Here is a 17,230-nt window from a genome sequence, read left to right as displayed (position 1 = left end):
TTGGGATATAAATCCGGATGACAGCTTGCACGTGTGCTTCAAATACATCGTTTTGTATAATTAGAGAAATACAACAAAAATTATGTCCTTTTCATTGCAGTACATAAGGCCATCAAAAGATAAAAAATCCACGTTTTACATTGTACATGTATATTCATAAGGAGCGCTTGACTGCGAGTCTATTTCCGTGTTTGAAAGGTTTACAGCCCCGGATAGACATAAACTTACACTAAATTTTATACCAGTATATGTTACAACAACTGGTGGGTTTACATTTAATGTTAAAAGTCCCATTTAGAATACCCACAGCCCGATATCTTTCAAACTTTCCAGTACTGAGTCTTATAATGTAAGTAAGCTACCTCCCCAAAACATGCATTATTTTCCTCGAGTTTGATTTTGAAAAGGCCTACAAACTACATGTTTAGGTATGCCACAAGGAAACTCATTTTACTCAATGTTCCACATTTTCATGATTTATTCATTTCATTACACCTTATTTTTTACCACCGGCCTCAATGAGTTCATAAGGTTTCTTTTTTTTAAATTGATATTTTTTTGTACTAAGACAAAAACACACCCTTTTTCAAGACAAAAAGAATTTGGCATCATCGTGTTATAAAGAGTGTCCGTAATTTTGAACCACTTTAAAACATGTTCTGTGAATCTTCTTCTTTGTGCTGTTACATTTAATGACTGTACTTTCTTGTTATGATTATGTCCGTCCGTCTGTAAACAATACTAAATTGTTATCGCTATTTCTTGTTATGATTATGTCCGTCCGTCTGTAAATACTACTAAATTGTTATCGCTATTTCTTGTTATGATTATGTCCGTCTGTCTGTAAATACTACTAAATTGTTATCGCTATTTCTTGTTATGATTACGTCCGTCTGTCTGTAAATACTACTAAATTGTTATCGCTATTTCTTGTTATGATTATGTCCGTCTGTCTGTAAATACTACTAAATTCTTATCGCTATTTCTTGTTATGATTATGTCCGTCCGTCTGTAAACAATACTAAATTGTTATCGCTATTTCTTGTTATGATTATGTCCGTCTGTCTGTAAACAATACTAAATTGTTATCGCTATTTCTTGTTATGATTATGTCCGTCTGTCTGTAAATACTACTAAATTGTTATCGCTATTTCTTGTTATGATTATGTCCGTCCGTCTGTAAACAATACTAAATTGTTATCGCTATTTCTTGTTATGATTATGTCCGTCTGTCTGTAAACAATACTAAATTGTTATCGCTATTTCTTGTTATGATTATGTCCGTCCGTCTGTAAATACTACTAAATTGTTATCGCTATTTCTTGTTATGATTATGTCCGTCCGTCTGTAAACAATACTAAATTGTTATCGCTATTTCTTGTTATGATTATGTCCGTCTGTCTAAATACTACTAAATTGTTATCGCTATTTCTTGTTATGATTATGTCCGTCCGTCTGTAAACAATACTAAATTGTTATCGTTATTTCTTGTTATGATTATGTCCGTCCGTCTGTAAATACTACTAAATTGTTATCGCTATTTCTTGTTATGATTATGTCCGTCCGTCTGTAAACAATACTAAATTGTTATCGTTATTTCTTGTGGAGTACCGGTAGGTTTTCCTTAGGTCCTTAATTGTGCATAATCAATTTTGAGACTGATAGGACAGGCGACCATTTTGTATTCTGACTGTTGTAGTTTGCCGTCGCTATTACCTGGAGAGTTCTTCGTCGAGCTTATCCAAATTTTGTATGAGGGTTCTTCTTGGTATCTAGTTTTGCAAAATGAATTTGTAGACTGATTGGGAAATCAAAATGGCTGTCATACAGCTATGTTGAATTTTGAAAGTTGAGGTGGGTTTTTTTTAGAGTTCGAAAAGAACATGTAGGTTATCTTTGGTCTATAGTTGTGCCTATTTAATTTTATGTCTGATCGGGAATGCAAACACAAAATTGACGACTGGCAGCCATTTTAGATTTTAGTAGTTGAAATTCTTGCAGGATATTTCTCAACCAGAAAGGTGAGTTTTCTTTTTCCCATATCGTGGATGGCTAATTTTAAGACTGATCTAAAAATACAAGATAGCTGATAGTCAGCCACCATGAATATTGGTTGAAGTTTATTATCGCTATTCCTCATAAAGGTCTTGCTTGATTTGTTTTACAATGAGATAAAGCAAAGTTACGCTTCAATTCACGAACGACACTGTAGCAAGCCAAGTCATCTATTCGCGGAGCAATATTGATCAAGTGTTTTACCAAATTATATAAGATATCTTGTATAATATATCTTATAAAGTATATGGGATTTCTTATGTATCATAATGGATATCTTATAAAGTTGATAAGATAACTGATATAATTATTAGCATCTTACATAATTTGGGTGACATTCAAGACTAACGTTGCTCCGCCAATAAATGACAACTTGGCTTGCCATAACGACTTTTAATTCTGTCTGAAAAATTTCACTCACGGTGTAAAACATCAACATTTTCTCTTACTAGATATAGAGCGTCACACCAAGTTAAGTTGGAAATGTTTCATTTGTGGATTATGATTGAATGTCTTTTGATGTCACAAGGGAGACCACTTGGTTGGATAGACTATAAACAAAAAAATAATTAAGATGATGACGCAAAGTCTCGGCTTAGTTCATAATTATGTGTACCGTCTCGCGTCTCCATCTCAACAGAGGAATATGTAAGTATATACAGCAGCAAGCTGTTGCTATCATTTCCTAAACATCAATTGAAAATATTACCAATTTTTCATCAGAAATATACATCTGTGGAATTGTAATTTATAATTTCAATGAAAACGTGTTTGTAACAGCCGAATTATAGATTATTAGCATGTTAGTAATCAATAACGCACAAATATAAAAAGCATAAATATATATATACATATATTGATGAAATGTGTATACCCTGCTTCAGTTACAGTATTTGACCGACAATAGCGATAAAGGGGACAGCAGTCATGGGTTACCTCTGGAGACTCGTGGATAAGGTTATATGGAACAAAAAATCAGAGAAACTGAAACTTCTGGACAGGAAAAAAATGTAATGTATACATATATTTTATTAATTTTGTGAACATTTGCTAAAACGTTCATCTGAACATATTTTGTTCTCGAAAATGGTTCAGTGTGATGGAGATGATTTGAAACGAACAATAACTGATGGCAAATGGTGATCTGCTACCATGTCACAATAACCGTATATATGTTTCAGTAAGGTAGTAATATAAATTTGGCATGAGTTCAAGTGCCACCACAACACACCGCGGCCCCCAATAACACACACGCGCACAAGGAAGTTCGTCCTTAAATAACCATAGCTGTTGATTAATGTTATACAAAACAAAAACCCAGACACATAACTTTTTAGAGTGAGCGAAGTTGGCAATCATTATGAAATTCAGGTTCTGTATTTCAAGAAACCTGATGTAACTGTATCATATATCTTTTATATTTTAGGGACGATGATATGTTTTATTTCAGTAGAAATTGAATAATTAATACATTATTTAATTGTAATAATGAACTTCATTAGGGAATATTCGGTGGATAAAAATTATCCAGTAAGCATTTCAAAACATCTGATTGCTTATTTTGCAGGAGTTAAATTGTAATACATGTACATTTTTTAATTCCTTATCAGAAATGGACCGATGCCTGTGAACGACGTAGGATTTTTATCCTTCACGTCAATAGGATGGCTTAGTCCACTTGTAATGAAACTCTGCAGGGACAGAAAACAAGAAATCAGAGAGGAAGATGTGTGGACGTGCTCAGAGCCAGAATCCTGTGATAGCAATACAGAACGGTAATAGAATATATGGATTATATGTATATAAAGACAATTTAATATGAGGATTTAAAGAAAATGCAGGCAGGGAATATGAAATAATGAGCTATGTTATGGTGGCTAATTAGCGCCAATTAAGAAAACCTCGCTATCTCTCACCATGGACTTTATTAGGTCGACAGAACTAGGGAGATAGATCACAGCTGCTTATTGGCCCTAACTTTCCATCATAACAAGGCTCATTATCTCATCCAAGGGGGACAACGAGATGGTTCAAACCGCCTACCATACCATATCGGTACAACAGATCAATTTCTGTCTATATCTTTTTGTTTAATCTTTTTAATTTTTTTTTAAAGATTTTTAAAAGTACATAATACATTTACAATTAAATTTTTCCATACATCATACTTACAAACCTTCCATTCCTCATAATCAATTAAAACTCATCAGTATATTGAAGATGATCTATTAAGTATAAATGATCTACAATGAAGCTTTAAAAAATTGATATGTACTGTATTTATGAAAGAAAGAAGAATAAAGAAAGTCAGTTTGGAGAAAGAATTGTTGAATAAGAGGGAGAAGGGAACATGAGGACTTGACAATTGACTTATAAGAAATAAGTTAATCTGTATCTCAGAGTTCACAACATTCTGAAGGGGGTCCATTTTCAGTCTTTCCATACGATCAACATGTTCTTGGGATAGAGCTGACCTTATTTCGGGGTATCCGACAACGGTTCCAACATCCAGTCACTGGAGTGTAGGAGAGGAGGAGGTGGGGGCGACAGTTAGTCGCCTTTTACAACACGCAATGATATAAATCAGGCATATGATTTCCTAAACTTTAAACGATGAAAAAGTGATAATGATTTATTAATATCCTCATTACTATTTTTTTTCCAATAACGTAGGAACACTTAATCCAACTAACAATAAATGAAATTGGTACCTCACATTGAAATTAATTTCATGCTTATCGGAATCACATTTCTTTTTATCTTGTTGTATGTCATATCCTTCTTTCGGCAGATTGGAACCAATGTGGATGGACGAACTGATGAAGTATGGTCGCCATGATTGCTCATTCATTAGGCTGTGGCTGAAATTCATATGGACTCGATTACTGGTAGTTTTCTTAGTCCTCTGTTTTAACGCCCTTGCAACATTCTTCTCTTCGGTAAGTATAACTGCCAGTTTACAGACTCTAATATGTCTCAGTCAGAGGACAGAACTCAAATCATTTCTCACATGGGCGAACGCTCAACTAAGGGCGAAAGGAGGGCAGTGTCAAGGAAATGTTAGGATTGATTTCAATTTCAACATATTTTATTGACTGATGTTAATATCAATATAGGATTGGACATCAGGCAGAGCCTATATAAGTCCTCTCCTTACATAAAACAGGTAAACAAACTTAAACATATTTACATACAACCAATATGAATTATATGATAAGAAGGGAGGTATCTTCTTAGATTGTTTTGATTTTTGCATGATTGGAAGAAAGTAACTTCTTAAGAGATGATTGAATTTTTGTGGTGAGACGTATAGATACGCCTATTTGGTCAAATTGAGCTTATTCCCCCAACAGCTACAGGCCGACAGTCCATATGTATATAACACAATAGCCATCCACTGATGGGGATCAAAACCCAATTTTACCAAATAGGTATATATAGTTTGTGAGTGGAGTTACAGTAAAGCTTACAAATGATATTTTCAGTCTAAAATTGCTGCTTTAGAAGTTACCTCGTTTTAACATGTATATTATATAAACAACAATGCCAATTTCCATCCAGTCCATTCTTCATCATTTGTGCATTATAAAATACAAAAATTGTAATATTATGGTGTTAGAGGTGTACTGTATATGCTACATGTATAACTAGATAAGTTTCAATGAAGAATAAAATTAAAAAATAAAGCAAAAATTAAAAATTAAAAATGGGGGATGATGCATGTCAAATATCAAATCTTTCAGTTTCATGTATGTATTGTGTTACACATTTTAGTATGTCAATATTGACATTATTGTTACATAGATTATATCCTTTTAAAAGAGCATTAATATTATAGTGATTGTGATCATCTGAGTGATTATTTGTGCTAAGTTTTAAATTAGATGTTGTCTAGCATTATCAAATAAAGGACATTCAAACATTAAATGTTATGCTGCTGATTCAACTAGGTGGTCATTATAAAGATCTGAGTTTAGGTTTGAGGCATTATTTCTTAATTGGCAGAGTATTATGTTATATTTTCTTTGTCCATTGTACTTGAATATATTACTTACCTCATATATGTCATTATTATCATTTGTACATTTAATGATTTTTTTAATTGATTTAATGCATTAGCATTTCAGACTTCTCTGTCCAATTGATTAAACTCATTAAGAGTTGATGGGAAAAACTTTTTGAGTAACTTTCAGTTCTGCAAAGTGGGGGGTGGGGGGGGGGGGGGGGTTGAAAAGACGATTATTTCTAAGTAGATATCTAATGCGTGTGTTGTCATTAATGTGTGGTTCAATAATATCTGCAAGGTATTTAAGTGTTTCATTGTTTAATATTTTGTACATTAATATAAGTTTGTGATTCTTTCGTCTACAGTCAAGAGTTTAAATTCCAGTTTCGATGTATAAGTCATCATGGATGTCCCCCTTCTTAATCCTATAATTATTCTCAGAGCTTCTAGTTGGATTGATTCTAAACAGATTTTGTTTTGGTTTGTACAATTATCCCAGATTACATCCCCATATTCTAAAATTGGTCTTATGTATGAGGTATAGATGGTAAATAGGCTTTTTCTATCAACTTGCCATCATTACTAAAAGTTAGACCTAAATGTTTATGATCAACAACACAATTAACTATATTATTAGCAAATATAATATCTGGATTTATTACCTCCCCTTTTCTCGAGAAAAGGACTGATTCTGATTTTAATGAATTACAATTTATATCCCATTTTATTGCCCATGTATTTATATTATCTAGATCATTAGTTAACTTTTCAGAAATTTCCATTTGGTTATTGTCTATTATTTCATCAGCAAAGAGTTTAATTTTGCTTTCAATACAATCAATGATGTCATTAATATATATTAGAAATAAGAAAGGACCGAGCACTGATCCTTGGGGAAAACCTGCATTTACAGTTCTGAATGTTGAAGAAAAGCCTTCTGTTGATACTCTTTGTCTTCTATCAGTCAGATAATTTTTAAACCACTGCAGTACTTTACCTTTAATACCATATTTTTCTAGTTTGTAGAGTAAACCTTCATGCCATATTCTATCAAAGGCTTTACTGATGTCACAGAATATAAATTTAATTTCATTATTTTTATTCAGGTTACTTACAATAATATCATATATTTCTAATAATTGATTAATAGTGGAGTCTTTTGGTAGAAAACCTGACTGGTGTTTTGTAATTATGTCACAGTCTTTCATATAATTGAACAGATATTTAAAAATAACTCTTTCGATTATTTTACTGAAGCAAGGTGTGATAGATATTTGTCTATAGTTAATAACATCACTATTTGATCATTTTCCTTTGTAAATTGCATTTATATTAGCTGTTTTCCAAGAAGATGGAATTTCTAAAGTTTTATTGAATAACAGTGTTAGGGAATGTATTAGAGATGGGGTTAATTGTTTGATTATTTTAGGTATCATGTTGTCAGGACCAGGTGGTTTTTTATCATTAAGTGTGAATAGCTGATCTTTAATGTCTTGCTCTGTGATAATGATATACTCTATACTAAATGGAAAGCTATTTTCAAGTGGATCAGGGAGTTCAAGGTTAGGAGAGGATGTTGATAGTGAGCTAAAATAATTATTTAAACATTCTGCTTTATCATATGGGTGATGGATAAGTGTATTATTATCACATAGTGGAGGCAAGCTATTAGATATATTATTACAATTCATTACCGACTTAGCTATTTTCCACCATTTGCTAGTAGAAATGGTTTTATCATGTAGAGATTTTTGCAGGTTTTCATAAAAATTCCGTTTGGCTTCTCTTACAAGGTCAACAATTTCATTCCTCAGGTGTCTAAAATTAGCCCAATCTGTTTCTGAATTAGTATTTTTAGCTTTACGGTGTATCCTATTTCGTTGTCTGATTTTCAGCCTAATATTGTTTTTCATCCAGGGTTTGTCATTCGGGCGTATAGTTATAATTTCACTAGGAATACATTCATCTATTTGCTTATTTATGATATCTGTTAGGTGGTTATTAAATTCATTAGAGTTCAAATTATTTGCTAATGTATCCCAATCAATGTTTTGTATGGTCCTATTCCTTTGATAAAAAATCTGCATCATCATAGATTACTATTTTTTTGTAGGCTTTATGTTTAAATACAGAGTTTGAACAAGTAAAGTGAACAATTAAATGATCGCTGCATATTGGTGTTTTCACTGTAGTATTTTTTATTAGATTTATGTTATTAGAGAAAAGTATATCAATAGCAGTGGAAGTACAAAATTCTTGTTGGTTCATCAATTAAACTAGTAAGGTTGTATTTAATTAACAGTCTACTTAGATGATGGCTACCAGTAATGTTCAGCATATCTACATTTATGTCACCTGTTATAATAATGTCCATAGCAGTATTACAGGCATTGTCTAGAACATGGTCAAGCTTATTCCAGTATTCTACATTTGATTCGGATCTATATATACAGCCTAACAATATCTTCTTTTTATCAATAAGTACTTCATTCAAATCATTTCTACATCATCATGTTCAAGATCCTTTTAGGTTTAGGATTGATTAATTAATTGATTGATTGATTGATTGTTTGATAAGAGCTAGGTTAAACGGTCGATCAATCCATCTTTGGTCTTATAGGGTCTAACAGGAACGTTAACAAAACACATTTTATAAAGAGTTTGAAATGAATGACAATCTAGATCGGTTATTATACAAATCTTATTCTTTAAGATAATTCGATACACACATGTAGTTGAAATATCCTCCTTCACAAACAGGCGATTCATGTTATATTAAGGAAGAGGAAAGTAAGAAAAAGTAAGAACCCTAATTCGCTCGCCTCTTACGATCATGCAATGGGGCCAGCATGTAAAATTCTTACGCCCTACATGCAGGGCATTGAAAATGTTAAGTATTGTCCAGAAAACATCCGAGTGAATAAAAGCTACCTAAGCCGATATCTACCTATGTCGTACTATGAATATACAACTCTTTTGGGATTTGTGGTGCTAGTCAAAATTGTGCGACTTCATAAGTGAAAACACCAAAATGGACATAAACAATTTTGAATATAGCAGGAGAGGTGATATGTTCTTCAATGATTTTATCAATTTCGTAAATCTAGATAGGTGATAACTTTAAAAGAACGATAAAATTTATATGTACAAATGGTCCTCCTTAGTGTTTATTGTGTCTTCCTCCTCATGCAGAGAGCTTGACATTACTGACATTACATTAGACCAATTTATAGGGTTTTTTGCGGTCACCTCCTTTTTTGGCTCTCTTGTATCTAACTTAATTTGTTTTGAAGTGTGCTAATATCTTGTATGTCTTTTGGTAATCCCCGACTAGAAAGTAATTCTGTTCTTCATGTATTCCTTTCAAAACACAATAAATATTAAACAAAGTGTTTTACACAGAAAAACTATAATAGTTAATTATTGACAAAAGGGTTGAACAACAACAGGCTAAGCCTATCCTGTAGATTTCCGGTTTTATAAATGTAAAAATATAACAAAAGTGTTGTGAAGTAGGAAAAATTAGAAGTAACCTAATATTATATAGTCACAGAAAACACATTATCACCCACTCATACTACCAGATATTCACACATACTCACCTGAATGTTTGTTTCACACAAAGGCTCATTTGGTTACTGTTGAGAGGGCTTTCTGTTGTCATATCATTGTCGACCCCTCTCACTGCTGGGTCGGTAGTCAATGCGTTCTGTTCAGGGGCAATGGAGAACCCTAGAATAAGGACCGATGTATCAAAATGCATGTTTACAGTAGGTGGCTATACGGCCTTGGTTGTAGGTGTCACCTTGACGCTCGTCGTCATATGACCCTGACTGTTTATGTCTTCTTGACACCCGTCCTCATATGAACCTAGCTGTAGGTGTCCCATTGACACCCGTCCTCATATGCCGTGGTTGTTTTTTTCTCCTTGACCCCCATCCTCATACGACCCTGATTGTTGGTGTCCCCTTGACGCCCGTCGTCATATAACCCTGGCTGTTGGTGTCCCCTTGACGCCCATCGTCATATGACCATTGTTGTTGCCAGCACGTTACACATTTAAAACGAACATTATTGTCTATTGTACTGGATCATTTTTTAGGGCTACATCATTGATGCCACAACTAGATACCTAGAGGGATCGGAAACATCTGTACCATACGCAGTCCTATTAGTGATATTGGGCGCTGTTGGACAACTTCTAAGGGTTTTCTCGTTTGCATTCATACACACGCATGGAACACAAACAGGCAAGTTATTACAGAAATAAAGTTGGTCTCGTTTAGAATTTTTGAATTTACAACGAAGAACTGGTCTGAAAGTGTAATGTTCTGTTATTTTCAAGAAATGCTTTGTTGTTATCTATATCTGTGATATTTTGCTCCGTATGGCTCGCACTAATTAAATAATCTGCAACATTTATAGTGTACAGAATTTTACTTACAGGAACAAGATTTCGGTCCGCCATTATAGGAATAGCGTACAAAAAGCTGATGAAACTGAAGAGTATCAATGGGAGGATTGCTTCTGAAGTAAGATCTGCTATTCAGATGAGCTATCTTGTGTAAATCAATTAACCAATTTTACCAACTTTTACAGTAATTTCCAGATAAAAGATAAAATATTTATCCTAGAACTCACAAATAGAATTTGTCTAATGGACGTCCGTGAATTAGGACTATACTATTTGTTTTGAAGGTATTATATATATGAAATAATTTACTAATTGATACGAACTTAATGTAATAAGGATAACATATTCGTACGCTTATTTAAAACTCTCGCTTTCATTGTTTTATCTTAAGTATTAATCAAACTGAACTGACTTTGTGCCTTTTATTCTGAAATGATACTTCTCTGATACAGATGATTATTTTTAGAATAGATGTAAAGTTTCGGAAAACCTAAATATTGACCATTGCCTTGATGTTGTTTCCCTACGCCATTACTATCACAGGCCCCTCGGTGTTTAGTTGACAGAGTTTAGCTACAGCCATGCATTGTTTTATGAGATGGCGCGACAGGTACAATTCTGTTGAAGACGATACCCGCTTTGTGATTTTAATACATGTCTGTCTGTTTTAGGCAATAACAATATTTGGATCGGATTCCTTGAGAGTTTTGATAAACACTCAGGTGTTTGTCTATATTCTAGCAGTACCAGTATATCTGATCATAGGTATAAGTTATCTCTACTACCTCGTAGGAGTTTGGAGCTTTGTAGCATTGGCGATATTTGTCTTGTTTTATTTCTTACAGGTAAGACTTAGTTACGTTTCTGAAGTATTTTTCCGACAAGAGATAGCGTAATATTTCTGTGTCCTTATGTCAATCACTTAACAATGTCAACCCCTCTTAGCAATGCCAATCCCTCAACAATATCAATCCCTTAACAATGTCAATCCATGTACAATATCAATCACGTAACAATGCCAACCCCTTAACAATGTCAATCCCTTAACAATGTCAATCACGTAACAATGTCAATTACTTAACAATGTCACTCACTTATTAATGTCAATCCCTTAACAATGTCAATCTGTTAAAGATGTCAATCACTTAACAATGTCAATCCCTTAACAATGCCAATCAGGTAACAATGTCAATTACTTAATAATATCAATCACTTATCAATGTCAATCCCTTAACAATTTACTTTAAAAGGCTAATAGTTGTGTACGACAAAATATATTAAACCCTATACCTTGCCCAAATGAAAAAACTTTTACATATTGAAATGTTACTGTAATGGAAGTCTACGAGTATCATTCGTTGCATACGTAAATAAGGGTAAATCGTACAACACTTCCGATCCTACTTTCGGAACGCATCCCTGGATAAACTCATTACTGTGTTACTTAATAATGGAATACTGTATACCTGGTAATTTTCGCCCCCGTTTAATTTTCGCCATTTTCGCCCTTTGATGATAGGGCGAATTTAAGATGACGGCGAAAATTTCAAGCTCAATTGCAGGATTTACAAGTTATCGTACATAGGCTACTTGTAGTCGGATCCAAAACATACCCTCGTACTTTCCAAGTGTGTTATATCCTATACAGTTACAGGCAACACGTGTTATATAATTACACTAAGTTTATAAAATAGGTAATTGTTTTATTCCAATCTGTGCATGTGAAATAAAATCTAGATCTAAATATTGGCCGTGTAAATTTGCGATATCAGGTGGAGTTAAATAAAAAATATCGGCTAAGACAGCGTACTAGGTTTAGTATATTTGATTTTAAACAAAAGCTTTAAATACTAAGTAACTTTTAAAATCCAAACATGTTTTAAAATTATGCACACAAATAGGTCTCTGCCATTGTGAAGGCTGATTTTATGACTTCACCGTCGCTTGTGGCTTCAATCGATGACAAATGAACAAAAGAAAACACTGGTCAGTAGACTTCTAATTAGTCACGGCATGGTGAACTTATCACTCATCGCGTTTGCTTAAAATCGACCATGCATACCTAATACTATTTGAATCAATATAGGCTAAAGTAAATCTGAACACAGGTAAGCGTTGTATATTTCACACCTGATTACATTTCACACCTCAGCGGGATTTGCGAGTGTTCCGAGTGCAATTGTATCGAGAATTCCGAACGGAATTTTCCGATTGTGAACGAGGAAAATACATTTCTTAAAAGTAGTTTAGGGCGAAATTAAAACGGGGCGAATATCTTTTGTGTTGCTCAAGGGCGAAAATAACCTTGGGCGAAAAATACCAGGTATACAGTAGTTCTAACAAATATAGGTAGATCAAATAAGGGGGATACTGTTTATGTCCTTAGATGTAAGGCAATGAATCTATAAGTCCCGCTTTATGTTAGCTGATTTTGAGCGACAGCTGTGTCGGTTCCATGGGGTGAATGTCAGTAAATTCGAATCAGAATAAATAAATGAATAAATAAATATATCAATAATATCTACTATTCCTATTTGCGGAAACATGTTGTATTTAAAAATAGCTGCCGCCACGAGACTGTTCAGTAGGATCTCAAAGGAGATATCAACGAGTGTAAACAGTCTATGATAAAATATGATAAATTGGCATCAATGGTATCCCCAGGTTTTGGTAAAATGGCCTTATTAAGTGTGAAACACCCCTGCTGAAATGTTGATAAATAGTTTACATAAAGACACTTTACAGTCTTTTCATCACCTGTCTAACTCCTCTGGTCGATCAGCTACTATTAAAGACTTATCTACTTTGTGTGTTTCAATTTCGTTAATCTGTGCAAGTATTTTTCTAATTTTTTATTCAAACATAATTCATTATCTCGAAAAAAATCAGACACATGTTTATATCAATATAATAAAATATATGTAAACCGCGGTAAAACTCTGTTAAATTTACAATACACTTTACGTTAAATTGTACATACATGCTTATTTGATAAAAGGATTTTTCTCTTGGATTTGTATCATTTTGATCCAGCAACAAATGGAACTCATTTACATGATATTTCATACGTTACACCAAAGCGATGATACTCACATTCTTCACAAAAGCAAATATCTTATCATTTGAAAACGAAAATACGATGTTTTATATGTTGTATATGTTGTTTATTTCTATACCATTTTACGTGTTTTTCTAGGCTCTAATAATAAACGCAGTCGCTTTTCTAAGAAAGAGGACGTTGCGTTGGACTGATTTGAGGGTATGTGTTACATCCGGTGATTTTACACTTTAAATGCACAATATTTTGAAATTGTAGGGGAGATATATTCTGATCTACGTCCCCAATACTATCAGCCAATCCTGCATGTCAATCTACGTTCTTATAAATAATGGCACAATTAAGAGAATTATATAAATTCCGTATACTTTAAAACGTATCCATTATCGTAAATCTAATTTAGAAATGATAATGTTGTCGCAACCTTATTTTTCATCGTAATATTGTAACTTTGCCCAGACTTGACCTAGGTTTGATTGGTGGGTGTCGTATATGAAGCAACCCATGCAGAACACTTGGCCTTGTTCTCCTTTTCCTTTTTCAACGATTCCCATGCCTATCTATATTTCTTATTTGTATTTTGCCCCGCCCCTCATGTGGTTTTTGAATTAGAATTACGATTTCGTACTAATGTCGGTATTTGTTGTGTTATTTGTTAACCCCACCAATTCACCAACCCACCTATGTTAAAACATATGTTTAATACCATTTTGATTTTCGTAATTTCTGGATTCCCACATATTTGATCATTTTTCTTCATATTCTATGGTATTCACAAATAATAATGCCATTCAGCTTGATGCATTTCTTATTGGAGGAAAACATCGTGTGCTATGTACAAATTGATTCACATATTATTTCTTATTTCACTAATGAACAGATATCATCCAACATATTGGATCCAGGTCTCATTTAAATTGGTGCATATATCATAAAAGTACAAAGAGACATAACTGTAATATACCTCCATAACCAGTAATGTTATCAAAATAAATTGCTGCAAAATTAAAATTAAATAATGATTATACACTGTGGCATCTTACAAATTAATATCAAATTAATATACACGACTTTCAGTGAAATCCAATCATAATACAAGACGAAATGACGCATTATAACAAGCGAGCCAAAAATACCGCGTGATTTATAAGCAGCCCACCTGCCTATCTCGCACCTGGTTTAGACTTAACCAAGGTTACGGGACAGGTTTTTAGTGTGGAAATCGAATTAAGACATATATGTTGTTTGATATACATTAAAACTGACACCCAATTATTTCACGTGTGATTGATTTGATGATGGTATTAGCACATCGGGGTATTGAGGCAATAGATTTGTAAGAAATGTTTGGATCCCTGTGGTCGTTAGGTTACATATAATTTTACAGTGGCACTTCAACTTGGCATAGACGATCGATAATCGAGAAAAGAACCAAGAATTGAACTGGACAATTTGCATACGTTTTATAATATAGAAAATACATATTTCATTTTCTGCAGTAGCAATTGTTATTGCATGGGAGGGGTTAACTGCTCTAACCCGACGATGCACTGTAATTGTATTACATATTCGTTGAAAAGTACTCAACATAGTTTATTTGTATTATATATTCACAAAATAGACCGACGTTTTGGAACTTGCTTTAGCTATATAAAATTTTACTTTGCAATAGATAAAAACTTTAAGTATCTATCAAGCTGTCATGAATTCCTCCACGAAGGATTATGATTCTCTTAACAGATACAAAAGCTGTATGAAGTTCTTTCAAACATGAAGACAATAAAAATGTATGCATGGGAGGATTCATTTAAAAATTCTGTGAAAGGTAAGTATCATACTAAAGCTTATGTAATTATACACATTATTTAATAATGATGAACCTATCATATATCACCTATCTTATTGCTCTAACCCGACGATACACCGTAATTGTGTTAGATATTCGTTAACAAGTGCTCAACATAGTTTATTTCTATTTCATATTTACAAAATAGACTGGTTTATAGGAGTTTTGGAACGTCTTTCACTTCTTGCAAACTTCCGAATGACATCCATGTGAACAAAAACAAAATATCTGAATTGATATCGTCTACAGCTGTATGCCTTTCATTTAATTTCAACATGTACATAACAAAATGTATGCTTTGCTCTCAATATAAGGGTAAGGAAATTACAGAAATCAGCAAACTAGATGGCTGAAGCATATATGATCACCTATCACCAATTACCAATCATCTATCACCTATCACCTATCACCTATCACCTATTACCTATTATCAATCACCAATTACCAATCGTCTATCACCTATCACCAATCATCTATCACCTGTCACCAATTACCTATCATCTATCACCAATCATATATCACCTATCATCTATCACTAATCACCTATCACAATCACCTATCACACTCACCTATCACCAATCACCTATCACCTATCACCAATCACCAATCATCAATCACCAATCACCTATTACCAATTACCAATCACCTATCACATATTACCAATCACCTATCACCTATCACCAATCACCAATCACCAATCACCTATCACCTATCACCAATCACTTATTACCTATCATCTATCACCTATCATCAATCACCTATCGTCAATCACCTATCACCAATCACTGATCACCTATCACCTATCATCAATCACCTATCACCTATCACCAATCATCTATCACCTATCATCAATCACCTATCATCAATCACCTATCACCAATCACTTATCACCTATCATCTATCACCTATCATCAATCACCTATCGTCAATCACCTATCACCAATCACTGATCACCTATCACCTATCATCAATCACCTATCACCTATCACCAATCATCTATCACCTATCATCAATCACCTATCATCAATCACCTATCACCAATCACTTATCACCTATCATCTATCACCTATCATCAATCACCTATCGTCAATCACCTATCACCAATCACTGATCACCTATCATCTATCACCTATCATCAACCACCAATTACCAATCATCTATCACCAATCAGCCATCAGCAATTACCAATCATCTATCACCAATCACCTATCACCTATCATCAATTACCAATCATCTATCACCTATCATCTATCATCAATTACCAATCATCTATCACCAATTACCAATCATCTATTACTAATCACCTATCACCTATCATCAATCACCTATTACCAATCACCTATCAACTATCACCAATCATCTATCACCTGTCACCAATTACCTATCACCTATCGCCAACACTTATTACCTATCATCTATCACCTATTATCAATCACCTATCGTCAGTCACCTATCACCAATCACCTATTACCTATTATCAATCACCAATTACCAATCGTCTATCACCTATCACCAATCATCTATCACCTGTCACCAATTACCTATCATCTATCACCAATCATATATCACCTATCATCTATCACCAATCACCTATCACAATCACCTATCACACTCACCTATCACCAATCACCTATCACCTATCACCAATAACCAATCATCAATCACCAATCATCTATCACCTATCACCAATCACCTATTACCTATTATCAATCACCAATTACCAATCGTCTATCACCTATCACCAATCATCTATCACCTGTCACCAATTACCTATCATATATCACCAATCATATATCACCTATCATCTATCACCAATCACCTATCACAATCACCTATCACACTCACCTATCA

General features: G+C 33.7%; 1 protein-coding gene and 1 long non-coding RNA gene across 2 annotated transcripts; both read left to right on the top strand.

The window, feature by feature from the left end:
- Window positions 1-2,946: 2,946 nt before the first annotated feature.
- On the top strand, window positions 2,947-10,331 carry LOC117336680 (multidrug resistance-associated protein 5-like). Its single transcript, XM_033897289.1, has 4 exons — window positions 2,947-3,065; window positions 3,666-3,830; window positions 4,847-4,994; window positions 10,164-10,331. The coding sequence occupies exons 1-4, from the start codon at window positions 2,983-2,985 to the stop codon at window positions 10,329-10,331; spliced, it is 564 nt and encodes a 187-aa protein (XP_033753180.1). The 5' UTR covers window positions 2,947-2,982.
- Window positions 10,332-10,503: 172 nt separating this feature from the next.
- On the top strand, window positions 10,504-13,737 carry LOC117336819. The gene is made up of 3 exons (XR_004534658.1): window positions 10,504-10,593; window positions 11,147-11,320; window positions 13,672-13,737. It is a non-coding gene; the product is annotated as an uncharacterized LOC117336819 (long non-coding RNA).
- The last annotated feature ends 3,493 nt before the right edge of the window (window positions 13,738-17,230 follow it).

The sequence above is a fragment of the Pecten maximus genome, chromosome 10, assembly GCF_902652985.1.
Source record: "Pecten maximus chromosome 10, xPecMax1.1, whole genome shotgun sequence".
NCBI lineage: Eukaryota > Metazoa > Mollusca > Bivalvia > Pectinida > Pectinidae > Pecten > Pecten maximus.
The sequence above is the reverse complement of the archived record's forward strand: the minus strand, read 5'-3'. Positions and strand labels throughout refer to the sequence as shown.

Bases quoted from the DNA above. Each gene is read 5' to 3' on its own strand.
- LOC117336680 (XM_033897289.1), top strand. From the start codon at position 2,983: ATGGGTTACCTCTGGAGACTCGTGGATAAGGTTATATGGAACAAAAAA. The intron at 3,831-4,846 runs GTAATAGAATAT...TTCTTTCGGCAG, and splicing joins TGTGATAGCAATACAGAACG to ATTGGAACCAATGTGGATGG. The intron at 4,995-10,163 runs GTAAGTATAACT...ATCATTTTTTAG, and splicing joins TTGCAACATTCTTCTCTTCG to GGCTACATCATTGATGCCAC.